This window comes from Miniopterus natalensis, chromosome 11 (genome assembly GCF_054644295.1).
Source record: "Miniopterus natalensis isolate mMinNat1 chromosome 11, mMinNat1.hap1, whole genome shotgun sequence".
Taxonomy (NCBI): domain Eukaryota; kingdom Metazoa; phylum Chordata; class Mammalia; order Chiroptera; family Miniopteridae; genus Miniopterus; species Miniopterus natalensis.
The window spans coordinates 20,902,364-20,919,018 of record NC_142091.1 but is presented as its reverse complement, the minus strand read 5'-3'; the positions used below and the strand labels follow the sequence as shown (position 1 = coordinate 20,919,018).

At 36.7% G+C, this 16,655-nt stretch overlaps 1 protein-coding gene across 1 annotated transcript in view; it reads left to right on the top strand.

Moving 5' to 3' along the window:
* The window catches only part of CNTN5 (contactin 5), a 964,763-nt gene that overhangs the window by 866,194 nt on the left and 81,914 nt on the right, over positions 1-16,655 (top strand). Inside the window, exon 16 of the mRNA XM_087821593.1 lies at positions 11,430-11,550. Within this exon, the coding sequence (XP_087677719.1) occupies positions 11,430-11,550 (121 nt within the window). The remainder of the gene's footprint in view (positions 1-11,429; positions 11,551-16,655) is intronic.

Sequence of the window (16,655 nt, the reverse complement as noted above, 5' to 3'; positions counted from 1 at the left end):
AGGAAGGCATGAAGAACTTTGGGGCATTACTTCAACAACTCTGCCTCACAATTTAAACAATTAACAGTGTCAAATGATCCTTAACTTCAGTTATGGTATCATTTCTAAGACTAAACTAAAGCTAGATTAGGCAAGTAATGTTATGTATGGGATAAAATGAGCTTTTGGAAAAATAATCATTTGAGTAACACTAAAAGTCAACATGGGCTGTCACTAGCAACACAAACTATGTCAACCCCTTTGAGAAAATTAACTAGTGACTGTCTGAATTGACCCTTTTTTTATTGAGTTAAATGAAGATAGGCAAAGCCCTTGATCTGATTATAATCTTTTTTTTTCTATTTTATAAAGTTTATGTTCTTTATTCAAAATGTCAGGACATTTTAATCACTTTACTTGTTAATAGAAAATTGGAAACAGAAAAATAGATTAACAGAGAAACATTAATTTTTACTTAAAAATAAATGAATTAATTGGTTTCAGAAAAATAGCATATTCTGGGGGCAATTACAATATTTTCTAACTTATCTATTGATTTAAAGTAATCCATGTTAAATGTCTCTTCCAAAAATTGGTTCTAGTGATTTCTGTGCTTTAGTTTTATTTTGATAGAAACAAAAGCAGATATGTTTATTAGTGAACCGAGGAGAAGAGATTCTGGATATATCTAAAACAAACCTGAAATATACTGAATATTCCACACCCAAATGAATTCGCAGGTCCTCTTAGCCACACAAGCTGATTAGTTTGTAATATATGCAGCTGATGAGAAAACACTTACCTTGGTGCTTCTCCATGGTAACCGTATTTTTGAGCTCTAAATCAAAGTCAGCTTCTCATTTTTCACCATAGTGTAGGTAGACTTTTTTCTATTTATATGACTAATACAAGCTTATATAGATCCTTTGAACCTACTAAAACTAGAAAGAAGAGAATGAAACTCCCTTGGAATCACACTGCCTGAAAATAATTACCATTAATCTTTGTAGTCATCTTTTCATGCATCTCTTCAAGCATACACAGACACGTTGCACAAGTATACAGTAGTTCGCGTGCTGTTTATTAGGATGGCTCTCCCCTACTTTTACTCTGTTCTACTGTAATCCTACTGTAGGCAGACTTATATATGTACAGGGATATTTCTGTCATTATTTTTTTTAATTGAGACATATTTTGCATACTTTTTCCGCATCTCATTCAATAATCTTTCATTCAATGATCTTGAAAATTTTTCATGTCGCCTGAGATAATAGTCCATGGCATGACTTTACCTCTCTTTAGCCATTTACCTATTTAAAAATATTAACTTTGTTTCCTGTTTTGAAAGGTTTGTGAAAAATGCTACAGAAAGCATCTCTAAATAGCTGTACCCATGTGTATCAGCAACTTTATTTCTATGGAATAGATTCCCAGGAATGGAATGCAGGGTAAAAGAATAAAACTATTTATAATTTAAATAGATGCTGCCAGATTTTTCCCCAGGAAATGATATAATATCAAAGTACATTACTGGGTGACATCATTATACAGTAAAAGATTAATTGAGTAGGTGGGGAGGAGAGATGAAGAGTTTCTGGTGAGAGCCCAGCTTTGTCCCTACTTAGCTGTATGAATTTCAATGATTCATTTCACCTGAGCTTTCATCCACAAAGTGAAGAGGTTAGAGTAGATGAGTCCTAATGTTCCTATCTAATTCTAAAGTTCTGTAATTTTAAATGTTATGTTCAAAGACTGAATCTCAAGAAACTCTCCAACTATGGTACCCAATAACAGTGAAATCATTTTAATATTTTCAGTGAACACTAACCATTTTTTCAGGAGGGAGCAATCATAGCTCCAAAATCACATTATTCTCTGTTAAATATTGCATACTCGCTTGACTCATGGAAGTTATTTCAAAGTCTTGTGATGTCCTTAGAATTGGAACATTTTTAATGTAGAAGGAGTTCCAACCTGGAAAAATAATCTCAAATCACAATTCTTCTCTATGACTAGGAATATATCTGTATATATAATATCTTGATAAACAATAAAATATTCCTGTACAGCTAAATAAAGATTTCCTCTTTAAATGCAACAATAATCTTATAAATGGAACAATGAATGTCTCTTTTTCTGGATAAGAGATCAGCATCCCTTACTTTGCATAAACAGCAAACACACACAAAAAAGATTCACAATAATGAAAAGTTTAAACCCTGCTAATATGAAACCTTATGAAAAAATATATGTATATATATGGTTATTGGTATTGGTGTCAATTCAAAGATGTACTGTTTCGGAGAGTCTTATAAATATGTTTTTGAAATATCAGAGCTGTATTATATATTACAGATAAATGAAGAGAGGTAGTTGAATATGGCATCATGGATGATTTTCAGTCTCAGTCTGAGTAAATTCTGAGTTTTATAAATTAAGTAGTTAGTGAATTTTTCATAAAATTGCAAAGCCTTGTTATTAATGGGTTTTCTGTGTCAACGTGTCTTGACTTGCTTTCAAAATGTCAGTTGAATTTGACTCAGAGTCCTTGACCTGGAACTTTTCATAGTTGCCTGTTGATTGACACATTTATTCAGTTTGACCTTTCATTTTAACTTAACTGTTCTTCTGTTTGAATCTTTGTTGGAAGATTGCAGTTGTAGCCTACAATCTGAGCAGTAGTTTGAGTTGTCTTTTTTTGACATTGACATGTTTGAATTCTCTAAATTCTTAAGTGTTTCTGATGTTGATGAGAATCTTCATGACTGAATGAGAGTGCTTAAATGGATGCTGTGACCCAAATTTCCTTCTTTATTGTAATAAGGTACTTTTTCATTCATTCAGAAACTTGTTCCTAAGCATTAGTAACTATCAAATTAGGCTTGACAAAATAATATTCAGTATTTGGTCTTGAAGCACATAGTTGAAATAATGCAGCTACTTGTTGAAGATTGCTCTTGTAAACTGTTTGTTGATATTGCAAATAAAATGCAAATACGTAAAAATTTTGAATTTTGAGAAAAAACTTGAAACAGCCAGATATTTGTGGCAAATTCATATTTAGAAATTCTTTATGAAATTAATTATTTCATTTGAAATATTATGTTTTTACAAAAAGGTTAGACATAAAAGTATCTCCACCTTCTTGGTTATTTTTTCTTTTAAAATGTCTCAACATACTTATTTTATGGCAAACAATATTTTTTCACATATATGAACGGGTTTTTATGTTCCAGACACTGTGCTAGACACTGGGTATATCAGAGTAAAACAACAAAATTTCAACTGGGTGAAATTTAAAGATCTTATTGGCTTAGTGAGTGATTTTTGAGTTGGGCAGCATCCCACCCACCCAGCAAATAGAAAGGAACTCTGAAGAGCTGTACATAATGAAACACTTTTATAGGCAAAAGTGGGGGAGGAGTGGATTGTTTCAGTGTTAAATAACATGCCTATGGGTGATGGAAGTGAGCTGTGAGGCAAATTAACTCACTAGTGCTGTCTGGGATGATTACATTCTTGGTAGAAGCTGAATCTGCAGCGTGAATAGATACTGAGTCTAAGCTTGATGATGTGGGCTAAGCACAAGTGACTTCATTTGGGGCCTGTTGTCTCTTTTTTAACGGTAGTGAACTGAGTATCATCTTTATAAGAATAAAGTGCAAATATGATTGAGACTCACAAGATCAAAATATAGTTAAAAATACTTTTAGGTGATATTTATCCAGGGGATAAAAAGGCCTTTTTAAAAAACTTTTTAGTTATTTTATAGCTCAAGAAGACAGAATGAAAAAGTTTATTTTTCAACCCAGCAAGCTTTGGGTTGGGAGAATTTTCTCTAAATTCTTCCTGAAAACAAAGGTCCTTTTTTTAGCTCAGGTCACTCCTCTCACATACTATCACAGACAACTAAAAGTCATAATCAACGCCTTTATTCTCCTTATAAATCTTTTGTCAGCCTTTATTAACAGTTCCTTTGGGTTCTTCCCTACCTTGGACTGAGGGCCTGGCTGCTGTAAGAAACTGCCTTTAAAATTCTGTTGTAAACAGAGGTTCTTACACTTTGTTGTAAGTGGCTATACACTTGGGATCTTTATTTGGGGACACACCTTACTTGGTAGCATCCTGGATTTGATGTTTGAGGCCATTTCTTAGGTTACTAGTCCTTGATCACTTGGCGAGACTGGAGATGAGAAGTATTTTTGTTTTTAAATCTAGAGTTCTGGCTTCTTTAGATGTCCTTTGCATTATGCTGGAGAAATGAGTGATTCTCTTCAGCTCATCTCTCTGTATTTTTACTTATTATACACAGCTCAAAGAAACCTATTGGCACTTTCAGTTTTCTTGCTGAAAATATCCTTAGGCAATTTTAATTTATTCACTGTGTATAATGTGTTGTTCACATCATCTTGGGTGGCAGCATTGTCAAACTTTCCTACACTTCATAACAGGTCACCTTTTCTTGAGTTTCCGATAGCAATTTTCTCGCTGTTTCTCAAGGCTTTATCAATAGTCTTCTCGAAGCTCCAGTCAAGATGGCAGAGTAGGTGCATGTTGTGCTCACCTCCTCCCATGACATCAAAATTACAACCTAATTATATAACAATCAACCTGAATAATCATCTAAAGACTAGCTGAGCAGCAGTCCTGTAACTAATGATATAAAGAAGCAGCCATGTCAAGACTGGTAGGAGGGGCGAAATGAGCTAGTCCCGCACCCACCTGTGGCAGTTGAGAACCTGGAGGGATATCTCAGCTGCAGAGGCCCCCACTCAGCAGCCAGGAGTCCCAGCGCCACACCAAGCTCCTCAGCCCACGACACCAGCACCAGGAAGAAGAACCCAGATAACATCTGGCGATTCCATCCTTCTGGGTGGGACAAAGGCTACTGAAAGGACCAGTGCACAGACTATCACAGGCACTCATCTTGGGCTCCAGTGAAGGGACAGTGGTTCAATGGCACCAGGGTCATGCAGGGAGAAGCTGAGTTGTGTGGCTACAGGGCAAGGGTAGGAGGGGCAGCTGCCATTGTCCCTGTGTTGAGCCCTTCCCCAACAGGGCCAAATCTCAATCTTTATTAGCGTGGTTAACTCCAAAAGCTCCACCCTGATGACTCCTTGAGAACCTGCTCTACTGCAAAGGTCTGCAGGCCCCAGCCAGTTGGTGGTTGGTCTCTGTACACACTGAGACTTTTACTGGGTGGACTCAGGCCTTCAGCAAAAGTCTCTAGGGCTCTGATTACCCCCCAACACACCCCTCCAAATATTGTGCCATCACATTGGGGATTAGGTTTAACATATGAATTTTGGAGGGACACAAAACTTTCAGTCTATGGCAGAGCCCTTTTGCCTTGGTCACTTATGTTAATCTTAGATAAACGAGTGCAGATTTACCTCTCCGCCAGGGAAAAGAGTCGATGTACATGTGATTAGCTAAGAGACATCTTCTAAAAATTAGGGCACAAACATGCTACCTAAGTCTGGTATCCATTGACGTGTGAAATATCACACCCTCTAGTCCTGTATGTCAACTTGAAAAAGGGGGACACTAATGTGATACACATGGCATGTTGTCATTCATTTAGTGGTCTTCATTTACCCAATTTTGTCACCTAGGAAATAAGTATAATTTAACACCTTAAAAATTTTTATTATATTAAAACTTAATGGTAATTGGTCCTATATATTCTTGCTTTGAACTGCTTTACAATGCCTAATCTTCATTTTAATCAAGATAGTGGATTGATATCATGAATGATTTTTATTCATGTCTGTGCTTACAATACTAAATGATCCAGTTTGGATATACAGCCATCCTCAATTCATTAATGAGTCATCAACCCATTTTTCCTCTTTAATCTATGTCACCAAGTAACACTTTCTGCATTTTTCTTAGTAGTTAAAAATACATTATTAGAATATGTAGTGGAAATTTAATACCAAGGTCCCAGTAATGAGGTGTTAGAATAATTTTTACCCATTTTTAGTCTTCAGTGCATTGTTGGATGCATTTAATATTTCACCAAAGTAGACATAACTATTTTTGTCAAATAGTATCTTGTCTAGTATTTTCTTTGCTGGTAGCAAAGAAAAATCTTCCAGTAATTTGTCTAGTATATTCTTCAGTGGTAGCAATTAGTATTTCTAATTCTGATAATATGTTCAATTATTTAAGCACTCAAGTTAATATCAACTACTTTCTTAAAAATATATTAAAATACATGTCATCATAAATGTAAATTCCATTATATAAAGGTTTAAGAAAGGTTGTAAAATGAAAAAGAATGTATATGTTTATTATCTCCATATCGTAGGATACTTTAAACAAATTATCCTCTGGGAAAAATAAATAGCTACCAGAAAATCTTTTAACTACACAAGATTTTATGTCAACATGAATCCTATCTAATAATATGTGTCTCATAGCTAATAGCTAATACCCAGTTTTTCATGTCAGAAAAGAATTTTAAAAGTGTTTCTCATAGAATTTATATGTCACATTATATAGAGGAATCGTTTATATGTTTATTTGTTGGGGGCTGGGGATGCTGGATGGACCTTATGTAAGCCCCTTGAGAAATTAAGTAAATCCCAAATGAGGGCATGGAAACTGCCATATCTAGCAGTCTTTTGACTGAGTCATTCAGCATGAGCTCCCCATTTTCTAGAACATTCAATTTACCTTGTTGTTTCGACTTTACATTTCCCAAACATTCTCAGAGTGCTTACTCAATTTTGGTGGGGGGAAAAAAAAGTGCTTTAAGAGTAATTTACACTTCTGAAGCATTTCCCAATAGTTCACATGTGTACACTGTTTCACTTGATTTTCTTCAGTTACTGAGAAAAAGAGGGCAGCTGTTATTATCCAAAAAGAAAATAACTTTCCAATAGATGCAGGCCTGGGAAGATGTGGAACTAAAGCTAAAACTCAGGTCTTCTTATTCTGAGTGCAGTGGTTTTCTATAAGAGAGAAAAGGGAGGTGCATGTATCCAAAATAAAGCTGGGTGCAGTACTTAGGAAACTTACTACAGCTATGGAAAACGTTGATATCCAGTTTGTTGAAGGAGTGAATACCACTTAAAGAAATACTCCTCCTGGCTAAGAGTTCAATTACAGTGCCCTTTAACAGATAACATTTATCAAACACTTGCTATGTGCCAGACACACTGCTAAGGGCTTTACTTGCATTATCGCATTGAAGCTGTGAGAGAAGCTCTGAGCAATAAAGTAATTTTCCCAAGTTCAAAATTTAATAAGTGGTAGAGCAGGAGTTCACACAATTCTTTGTCATTCGAAAACCTTTGTGTGCTCTTTAAGTGCCCTTTTCCACTGTCTTCCTCCATAGTCTTTTCCCATTTCCTTTCCTAATTTCTTTGAAAGAAAAAAAAAGAGAGGAGAAAGGAGGTATTATCAGGCACAAAGAAGAAAGGAAGGAAGCCCCCTTGCATCCATTAGCCGCCCGGGAATCGTGGGCGGGCTGCTCCCTGCTCAGCTCGGGGCATGCCCACTCGGGCCTCCAAGCGGGCTCGGGGGCCTTTCAGGAATGTGAAGTGCTCGTGCAGAGCGAATGCCATTGAAGCACAGCTAAACAATGTCAGAACTAAGGCAGCCGGGGGAGTGTCCAGGAAGGCCTAACCAAGGAGAAGACGAGCTGTGGCTAAAAGTAACTTTCCAGGCAAAGGAGAAAGAGCGTCTGCAACAGAACAGCAGGTGGAGCTACGGGAAGGGTCCCCAGACGGGGAGACGGGAGATGAGTGCTGTGGGAGCCCAGGAGTCAATCACGGGAGGTGCATCATGCTCTGAGGGTCCTTCTGTGTTGAAACAAGGAAACTGGACTTTATCCTCAGGGCGACAAGAGCCAGCAGACCCTTTGAATAGCAAAGTTAAATGAGCTTTCCTTTTCAGGAAATCTTAATGGATAGTATTATGTGGGATGAGCAGGGCACTTAGTCAAAGTAAAAGACTATAAAAACTGGACTTGTGAAATGATGACATTTCCAGTATAATTTCAAAGTCATAAATAAAAGTTATGTAATCTAGCAGCTACTCTAAGGAGACTGTGTTGGCTAAGAAATGTAAATGACTCAGCCTGGATGCTAGTCTCACAGAGTGAACACGCAGCCTCTTTCTTAAAGAGCCTCACATATTCTTTCATTCATTCATTCATTCATTCAACAGATATCTACCGAGCTCTCACTACGTGGCATGCACGGTGCTGGATGTGCAATGCTTGAAGCATTGTGTTCATCACTGGTGGGGGAAGTTAATTTGAAGCAATATGTGACTTAATCTATGCGTAAAGCCAAAGAAAGCAGCACAGACAGGATATAAAGCAAGTGTCAAAAAAAAACAAAGAAAAGAGAGAGTAACTCCTGAGAAAGAAAAGTGAAAATGAGGTTTAAGCGTAAGAGAGCAAGCTTAAGAAAGCAAGCATCTGCTGTAAGTAACCATTTCATTAAAGGTGCACTAAATTGCGGAGGTTCTCTCTCAGGAATTGCATGTTGTGGGCTGAGATTAAGTGTAATAGGCTCCCGCATGAATTCTTCTCGTTACCTCTCTTGGAAGATCAGTAAATCTACTGAAAGGGTAATTTGGGCTTAGTGTTCACAATCCATTCATTTTACTTTTAATCTTTCCTGTTTAAAATTATAAAAATATAATGCAGATATAATCCAAAAGAGAACAGATGGGCCCAAATTGAGATTTCAGCTCCTCAAATAGGCTTGATATTGATAGATATGCAATAGGCTGTAGACTTTTCACTCCTGATAGGTGGTGCTAGAGCTTCTGCCAGTTAAAGGGCACTGCACACTATTAATTGCAGGAACCAAGCAAAGGACAACATAGGAAGGATAATATGTACCTCACCCTCCTGAACTCTTTGGACCTTTATGTGATTTTTAATGAAGGTTCTTCTTAATCTCATTGAACTTTTCTTTCAATATAATTCAACATAAAGGACAAAGGTTTAGGAACTTTTGTCCAGGACAAAAAGAAATAAAATATTTTGGAAGAAAAGGGTCTATAAAATAAGACGATTATTTAATAAACGGGAATGTGATTTTACAAAATATTTTTTTTCAAAACTGTGAGCCTGAATAAGGACTTATAATCAATCACTATTTTTTCTGCTGTTAAACTACCACCATTTTGTCATATTGAAAAACAAACTAGCAAATTAAAAATAAAAAACAAAAAATCAAAAAACACCAAGCTCAGTCTTTCAGAAGCACCTTTCAGCAAATAATAAAGCCCTCTCTGATTTTCTGAGCCTCTCCTTGGCTTTTCCATTAGACATAGTCCCCATGCTGGGCCCATAATTTTCAAATTGATTCCCTGTTGATTTAACTGAGTACCCCATCCAGAGGGAAAAGAAGATTTTCACATCTAAGATGGGCGCATGCTACAAAAAGTGGTAAATATGTGGAAGCCCATTCATACCTTATTAAATTATGCTGATTTGAAACTGAATGATGGCTTATCATGTTCACAGTTTGCTTTTGTTTCCCCATATTAAATCAAAAGGTATTAAAGTATAAATTTCCTTTTCAGACTTGAAAGAAGTGAGTACTTACTTAGTCTAGTAGAGATGAGAAAATGGAATTTAAGAGTAACAATTTATCCTAAAGAAATTAGCAGCGTAGGACATTTACTGAACAAATATCCATTCCTTGAAATAATTGTTATGACATTTTAATGTATTCTCACCATGAAGCATTCCCTTATAAATGACTAAACCAGATCATGTCTTAACAATTATTTTATGAAAGAAAACTTCAACACCCTTTGAAGTTCCTATCATAAGACTATTAGAAAGAAAGAAAAAAAACAACCCACCAGAAATGAAATACCAGAAAGAAGTGGTCTAAAACATAATATACAGTTAAGTAATTCATTTAGATGCTAAGGGGGAAAAAAACACCCACAAAGTCTTTCTAGAAATTCTTCTCATTTTCATGATTTTCATATAACTCATTGGTGTATTTAAAAATAAATGCAAACAACTAATCCCTTAAATAATCATCAGAATACTGCCCTCTAAAGACAAATGCACTGTTGCTATTTTATTTTTTAAGGTAATTCACCCATTCCATCAAAAATAAAAGATCTCTAATCTGGGGTGCTTCTCTATAACTTGCTTTAAACATTCTCTCATGTGCTCAACTGCTGTTGGAGAGAAGTGTTGAGTTCTCTGAATATGTCATTTCAAGCTGCATGCATCTACTCCCATGCCAGTCAATTGTTTTTTATTGCAACATGGAAACTAAAAAGCATATTGGAGTTTTGCTGTGTCATTATCTGAAAAAAATACCTCGTGAGTGAGTGATTGTAAATACCATATCTTTACATAGTCACCAAAAAGGAAAGACAAGATTAAGTAATGAAAAGATTGTACCAGTCCTTCTAGAGCGTAGCGAGGGTCATCACTGATCCTATGAACAGATACATCTAAAAGATGCTCTCCCTGGTACTACAGATCTCCTCAGCTGAATTTGTACTTCAACCAGTTTCTAATCATCTTGCTCCCAACAAGAATCCGGTGTTTTGAGCCCCTGTTATGTTTTGTAACTGCATTGGTTAACAGAAACTTAGGCTGACCCTACTCCCTGATGGTGGTGGTTATGGGAGGAATAAATCTTTGCTAAGTAAAGACACATGGCTTTGGGATCGGCAGTCTTTTACCTAAACACTGTCCCATTCTGGTGCCCTTGGTGTATTTACAAAAGGAATCATTCATTAAAGCCACACAAGATATTTTTGTTGTTGTTAATCCTCACTTGAGGATAGTTTTTTCATTCATTTTTAGAGAGTGGAGGGGAAGGAGGAGAGCGAGAGAGGAGAGAGAAAGATCAATGTGAGAGAGACACGTCAATTGGTTGCCTCCTGGACGTGCCCCTGCTGGAGCCTGGGATCAGCCTGCAACCAATGTATGTGCCCTTGACCCGGACTAGGAATCGAACCCGTGATTCTTCGCTCTGCGGGCCTCCGTTCTAACCACGGAGCAACTGGACAGGGCCACACGCAAGATAATCTTTTGACTGCTATCTTCTCATAATTATTTTTCACAAGTTGCTCTTCCCTTCATTACTATTTTCTTGCCACAAAAATAGGCCTGTCTCTGAATAGCAAAGCAATAATTTTTGCTCACTGAATATTTTTCTTATTCTTTTAAAGATATGAATTTGTGTGCGTATTTATATATTTCTTAGATATTGTAGCTGCTATATTATTATATGCAATAGTAAATGTTCAGACTCTTACCAACAATTGTGGAAAACATAACTTCCATGTATTCCTTAAAATAGGGCATGTTTGATTTCTGAATTGTTGCCATATAAATTGTAAGGCCAAAAATGGGCCCTTTTACTAAATATGCAAAGTTCCCCTTAAACCACCTTGAACTAGGCAGATTTGCAACATTTTAAACTGGCACTTCATCCCTCTTTCAGCAAGCATCCTCTGCAGATTTAATGATCAGGAACATCCTTCTGATGCATGCTGGGAGATATGGCTGCAGGGTACAGACCACAGCAGACAGTGTGTCAGATGAGGCAGAACTTCTTGTTAGGGGTGAGTATGCTAATAGTGCAGTCTGAAGACATGATCACCATAAATTATCATACAAAGGAATTTAAATGCATGGACTTTGAGCACATCAGCACTGTGCATTTTACTTTCAATTTTACAATATATGTCATTTTTTGCTTAACCTTTTGCCTTTGAAAATATTACATGGAAAACTGCTTCTTAGTAACAGACAAAACCTACAGATCCAACTTCAAGGTCCAAAGCACCTTTAGTAATAACTGGTCACGAAGTGTTTAATCAACTTAATGCCAAACAGAAATTTTAAACAGTTGAGCCACAGATATAACATTTGTTTGTGTGTATATGTGTTTTTCAAATGCAAAACCAGTGGAACCCCCAGGCATGTTTTTTCCTCCACTAACTTCTAAATTCTGCTTCCAAAAACAGGAAAACAGCATGCCTAACACGGTGGCATTTACAACTGTTAAGTGACAGGGATTTTTTAAGTCTGAAAATGTCAACACACAGTCTTTCTGTGCAGAAATGACAGTTGAGTGATTTTTAACTATGAACCAGGCTGCCAAATTGTGTGACCCCAGAAAGCTACATATTATTTGAATTAAGTAAATAACAACAGCATCGGTTTCTTTTAGCATATCATTTCTCAGTATGGGAAATGCAGCTGCTAGCATGCATTCTTCCCCTTTCTCTCTCTCTCTCTCTCTTTCTTTCTTCCTCTCCCTTCTTTCTTCTTTTTGCTTTTCTTTTACCTTTTGTTGAGATACAAAGTACCCGCAGAAAATTTTACACATTATAAATGTACAGGTGCACAACTCAAAGAAAAATTACAAAGTGAACTCACCATGAAACTATCATTCAAGACAAAAACTAGAACATACCAGAACCCCACCTAGTGCCTCTCCCTTTCTTGTCTTAAACAATTACATTTTGGGTGTTATGAGTATTGCATGCCAAGACCCCTTGCATGATCTCTGCAAATCAAGATTCACAATTCATAGCAGAAACTGATATTTTAGGTTATCTTGTCTTTTGTTCGCTTGGAGTGTTTTCCAATTATAATTTTTAAGAATTTATCAATATTGTAAAAATCTTGAGCAGAAAATATAAGGTTTAGAGTAAGCTCCATCATCTCTTTGTTTTAGTTGTGTGTGTCATCAATGGCTTATTGATTTTTGGCAGTGCATCCATCATTGGTCCAAGTAAAATGTTGTTTAAGCAAGTGTGCATCTGGGTGCGTGGCAGCTTGTTCATTTTCGTGTGTGTTTGTTTCTGTTCATAAGGTTGTTTGAACTTCTTTACAGATTTATATCAAGAACGTGTATCTGTATTACGTATTATAAAGCATCAATTTTTTAAGGGCTCACCCTCTCTTGATATTCCATTTAGCAGAACATTTTCTTTTATGCCTTTCGAAGTTACAAGACTCATGGAACTGCTCACCCCACACTGCAGTCAAATTTATAGAAAATTGCTTGCTTCTCACGCTACAGTCTGTTTGAGATTATTTGTGTTTATTGCGTAGAGCTTGCTTGGTAATTTAGAGTGATGCTCCTGAAATTGGAGCTTTCCAAATGACTCATGCAGTTTAGAGGCTGATAATGAGAACCTAGGTATTTTTACAGGGCTGCGAGGGGCAAATTTAAGTGGCAAACTAACATTCTGCTTGTGAGTAAAATTAAACTCAACAGGGTTTAGAACATAATTCAGGTTCAGCTTTCTCGTGTTCTGCTCTTCTAGCCTTTGGCTTTATGCCTGGGAGATGATAAAATGCATAAATTGTGGAATTATACTCAAGAGCAATTTCAAACAGGTTGCTATTGTCTGAATATTCATGTACCATTCAGCTCAAACTTTCATTTGAAGTGAGTTTGATCAAGTTGCCAATTTTCTATTATGTGTTTTCATTACTTTTCTAAAATTAGTAAAAATAGCTTGCCTCTCTGCTTGGTTGGTCTTAGATTTAAAAACTGAACTAAGGGTTCTGGTTCTCCTTTTTATTCTTACTAATTTTTTTTTTTTAAGTTAAGAACTCCTGGTAATTGAAGGAACTTGAATGTTTGAATATTGCTGTTTTTACTGTGGGTTTGTTAAATAAAACGCAAATAAATTTTACCCTGCCGTTTTTTCCTCCCATCCCTTCATTCGTTGGTTTGTAAAGTTGAGGCATTCTGATAGTACAGGCCCCACGGGGCCAAGGCTGAGCCTTCTAGATGGAGTTTTTCTAATGGTGGCTACAATTCCAGCAGCAGAATTCCTAGAGCACCCTTACTCAAGGGTTTGTCACATAAAAATGGGAACGATGGAGACACCTCTGCCATCCATCTTCTTGTAGAACAGTGTCATTGGATTGTCTGAGCAGTCCCTTTCCTCAAAGTTGAGAGCGAGCAACATTCTTGGGTGGCACCGAATATGTTTTCATAACCCTGTAATTCCATTTCAGTGAAGACTTAGGGAGCTAAAAATCTACATTCCCTACATCGATGAAGCTACTTTTATATCATCTCCTTTTCCATTAGAGATATTCTATGAAATTCTTTCGTGCATCTCACCAAATCCTGTAGTTCTTTACCTGGCCTCCCAAGCACACTCTGTTGGAGCTCAGCTGCGCAGCCCTAAGACCCCGCCAGTGCCCGTTTAGAGCCTGAGTGTTCCTGACCGCAAGTGCTCCCTACCTTCTCCCATTCACTCCTGTAGTGCTATCTTCCCCCAAATGCTTGTTTCCGCTGTTGCTCTACTTTGCTGTGAATGCCAGTGCTGTTATTCAGCACCTCCATTCCACCATCATACTCCAAAAATTGCATTTTCCCATAAATAATCACCTGAAGCGTAAAATTGCTTGCTCTCATATCTTTAATAGTCAGTGAACCGGCATTATAACAGCACCATGCATAATGCGGAGAACCATAATAGAAGTAATGAATATGTTAAAAGAAATTATTATCCTAGAATATAAAAGGAAATTAAAGCCACACCTGAACATCTGTGCACAATTTAAGTCACTTATTCAAGTGTGTGATATAGCAACGATAGAGATGGTAAGACAAGACCGTGTTATAGGGAACCTCTTTAAAGATGGGCAGAGCTGTATTGTTAAGCGGGAGAAAGGAGATAGGCCATTAAGAGATAACCTCATTGAGGGGGATACAAAATTTATAAAGAACTGGTACTTCTAAACAGTACGAGAAGTGACCAAACACAACATAAAAGACTCAAGAGAAAAGAGTGTTTATTTCTTTTATTTTACAAAAATTCATGTTAGAAATGTGTTTCCCAAAGTGAATATAAGGGTAGGAAACTATTATGGTTTAAATAATACATGTGTTTAGCTAAGCTAAGGCAACTGGGAACCAGAGCATGAGCTCTGTCAATTCTGCCCAGAGGCAGAGGAAACAATAAAAATTTTACTTCTACCTACAAGGTTTTCTTAATTCATATTACTCTGCTTCTTAATGCAAAATAATAGGTCAAGGAACTCTTACGACTGTCAAAGAAGAATCAGTAATCTCTTGGTTCCTTCTGAATGCACAGCCCATATGTCCTGTTCCCCCCAAACTTGGACAATTCTCACTTCTTGAATTAGTTTCCAAGATGAATCTGACATGTGTTAAATTGAATTTGAGAAGAAAGAATCCATCTCAGGATGTAACTTTGTTGAGAGACATCTAACTGCTTTTAACCATTCATCCCTTCTCCCACCCATGACTTGATATTCAACCTGGAGTTCAACCTGTCTTTCAATCTTACTTACCTTAAACTTTCCATCAATTCCATTTCATTCTTTCCAAGAAAGACTTTTTTTCCCTTGAATATTTTACCTTTAATCTCTCCCAATTCACTTAGTCACTTTTCATGGCAGAACTAAAACTATTAAAGTTTGAGTGTTTTGTCAATTAAAGAAGTCAAAAGGTATTTGTTGATAACTTGGTGATTCATGTATTCACTCACCCGTTCATTAGGCACCTACGCTGTACCAAGCACTGAGCTTAGCACTTGTGATGAAAAGATGAACACACCAAGGTCTCAGCCCTCTTTTTGGCTCTATATCCACTAGTCTACTGGTGTGAAAGTCACCTCTGGGAAAGGGGTGAGAAACACCAAAAAGAAAGCTCCTGGATAGCTTTGTCTTGCAGGGGAAATAATGAAATACTAAGGAAAAAAGTAAGCAGAGTTACAGGCCCAGCTGCATAATCTGCGAGGCCTGGTGTGAAATGCAAATGCAGAGCCTTTCTTCAAAACCTGATAAGAATTTCAAGACAGTGTGACTGCATAGCATTAATCTAAATTTGGGGACATTCTAAGGTAGGGGCCCTCACCCACCCTGCGTAGCTATTAAAGTGGGTATTAATGTACAGAAACTAAAGGACTTTAGTAAAGAAAGGGGATCGATTATAGCAAAGTTGTCTAACTCTCAGTTTTCTCATCTGTGAAATTAGCATATTAGAGCTTCCTCAGAGGTTTTCTCAGCTTTTTACACAAAAGATCTTTTTTATTATTCTCCCCATGAGCCTTATGTTTTGAAAGGTTTTTTATTGCATTGATGTAAACAGAATTCACATTTCTATTTTAATTCTCACCCAAACCTCTTATCATCATGAGGTAGCTGGTGTTACCAAACTAGATAATTTAATTCCAGCCAACAGCAAAGAGACTTTACATTTTAGCTAGTTGCGAAATGTTATCTATTTTGTTTTGTTTTGTTTTCAAATAGATGAAAACAACCTAAAGATACCAATTACTACCTGACGGAGAGCACTTTAGAACCTTTGATTAAATGTACTTCAGATTCTAAGCTGTAATTTTTAGTAATTTTCACTAGCAAGAGAGGAAAAGAGGAAAGTATGAGAATTTTCTGCCTTTTGCCCTTGAAGGATGCAAGTACTATCACTTTCCCAAACAGATATAAAGGGAAACTCAAACTCAGTGAAAACCTCGAACATATTTCTAATATGTGTTGATTTGGAAATGAAAGCAGTATTAATGTGCTCCATCGTTACATCTCTCACAGCACTAGCCTTGTGAATCATGCAGATTCCAAATTAATATAAACATCTATCTCTAGCATCTACCACTTCAGAAAGTTTTCAACCTTTAAGGTACACAAATATTTAACACAGCATCTTTTGAAA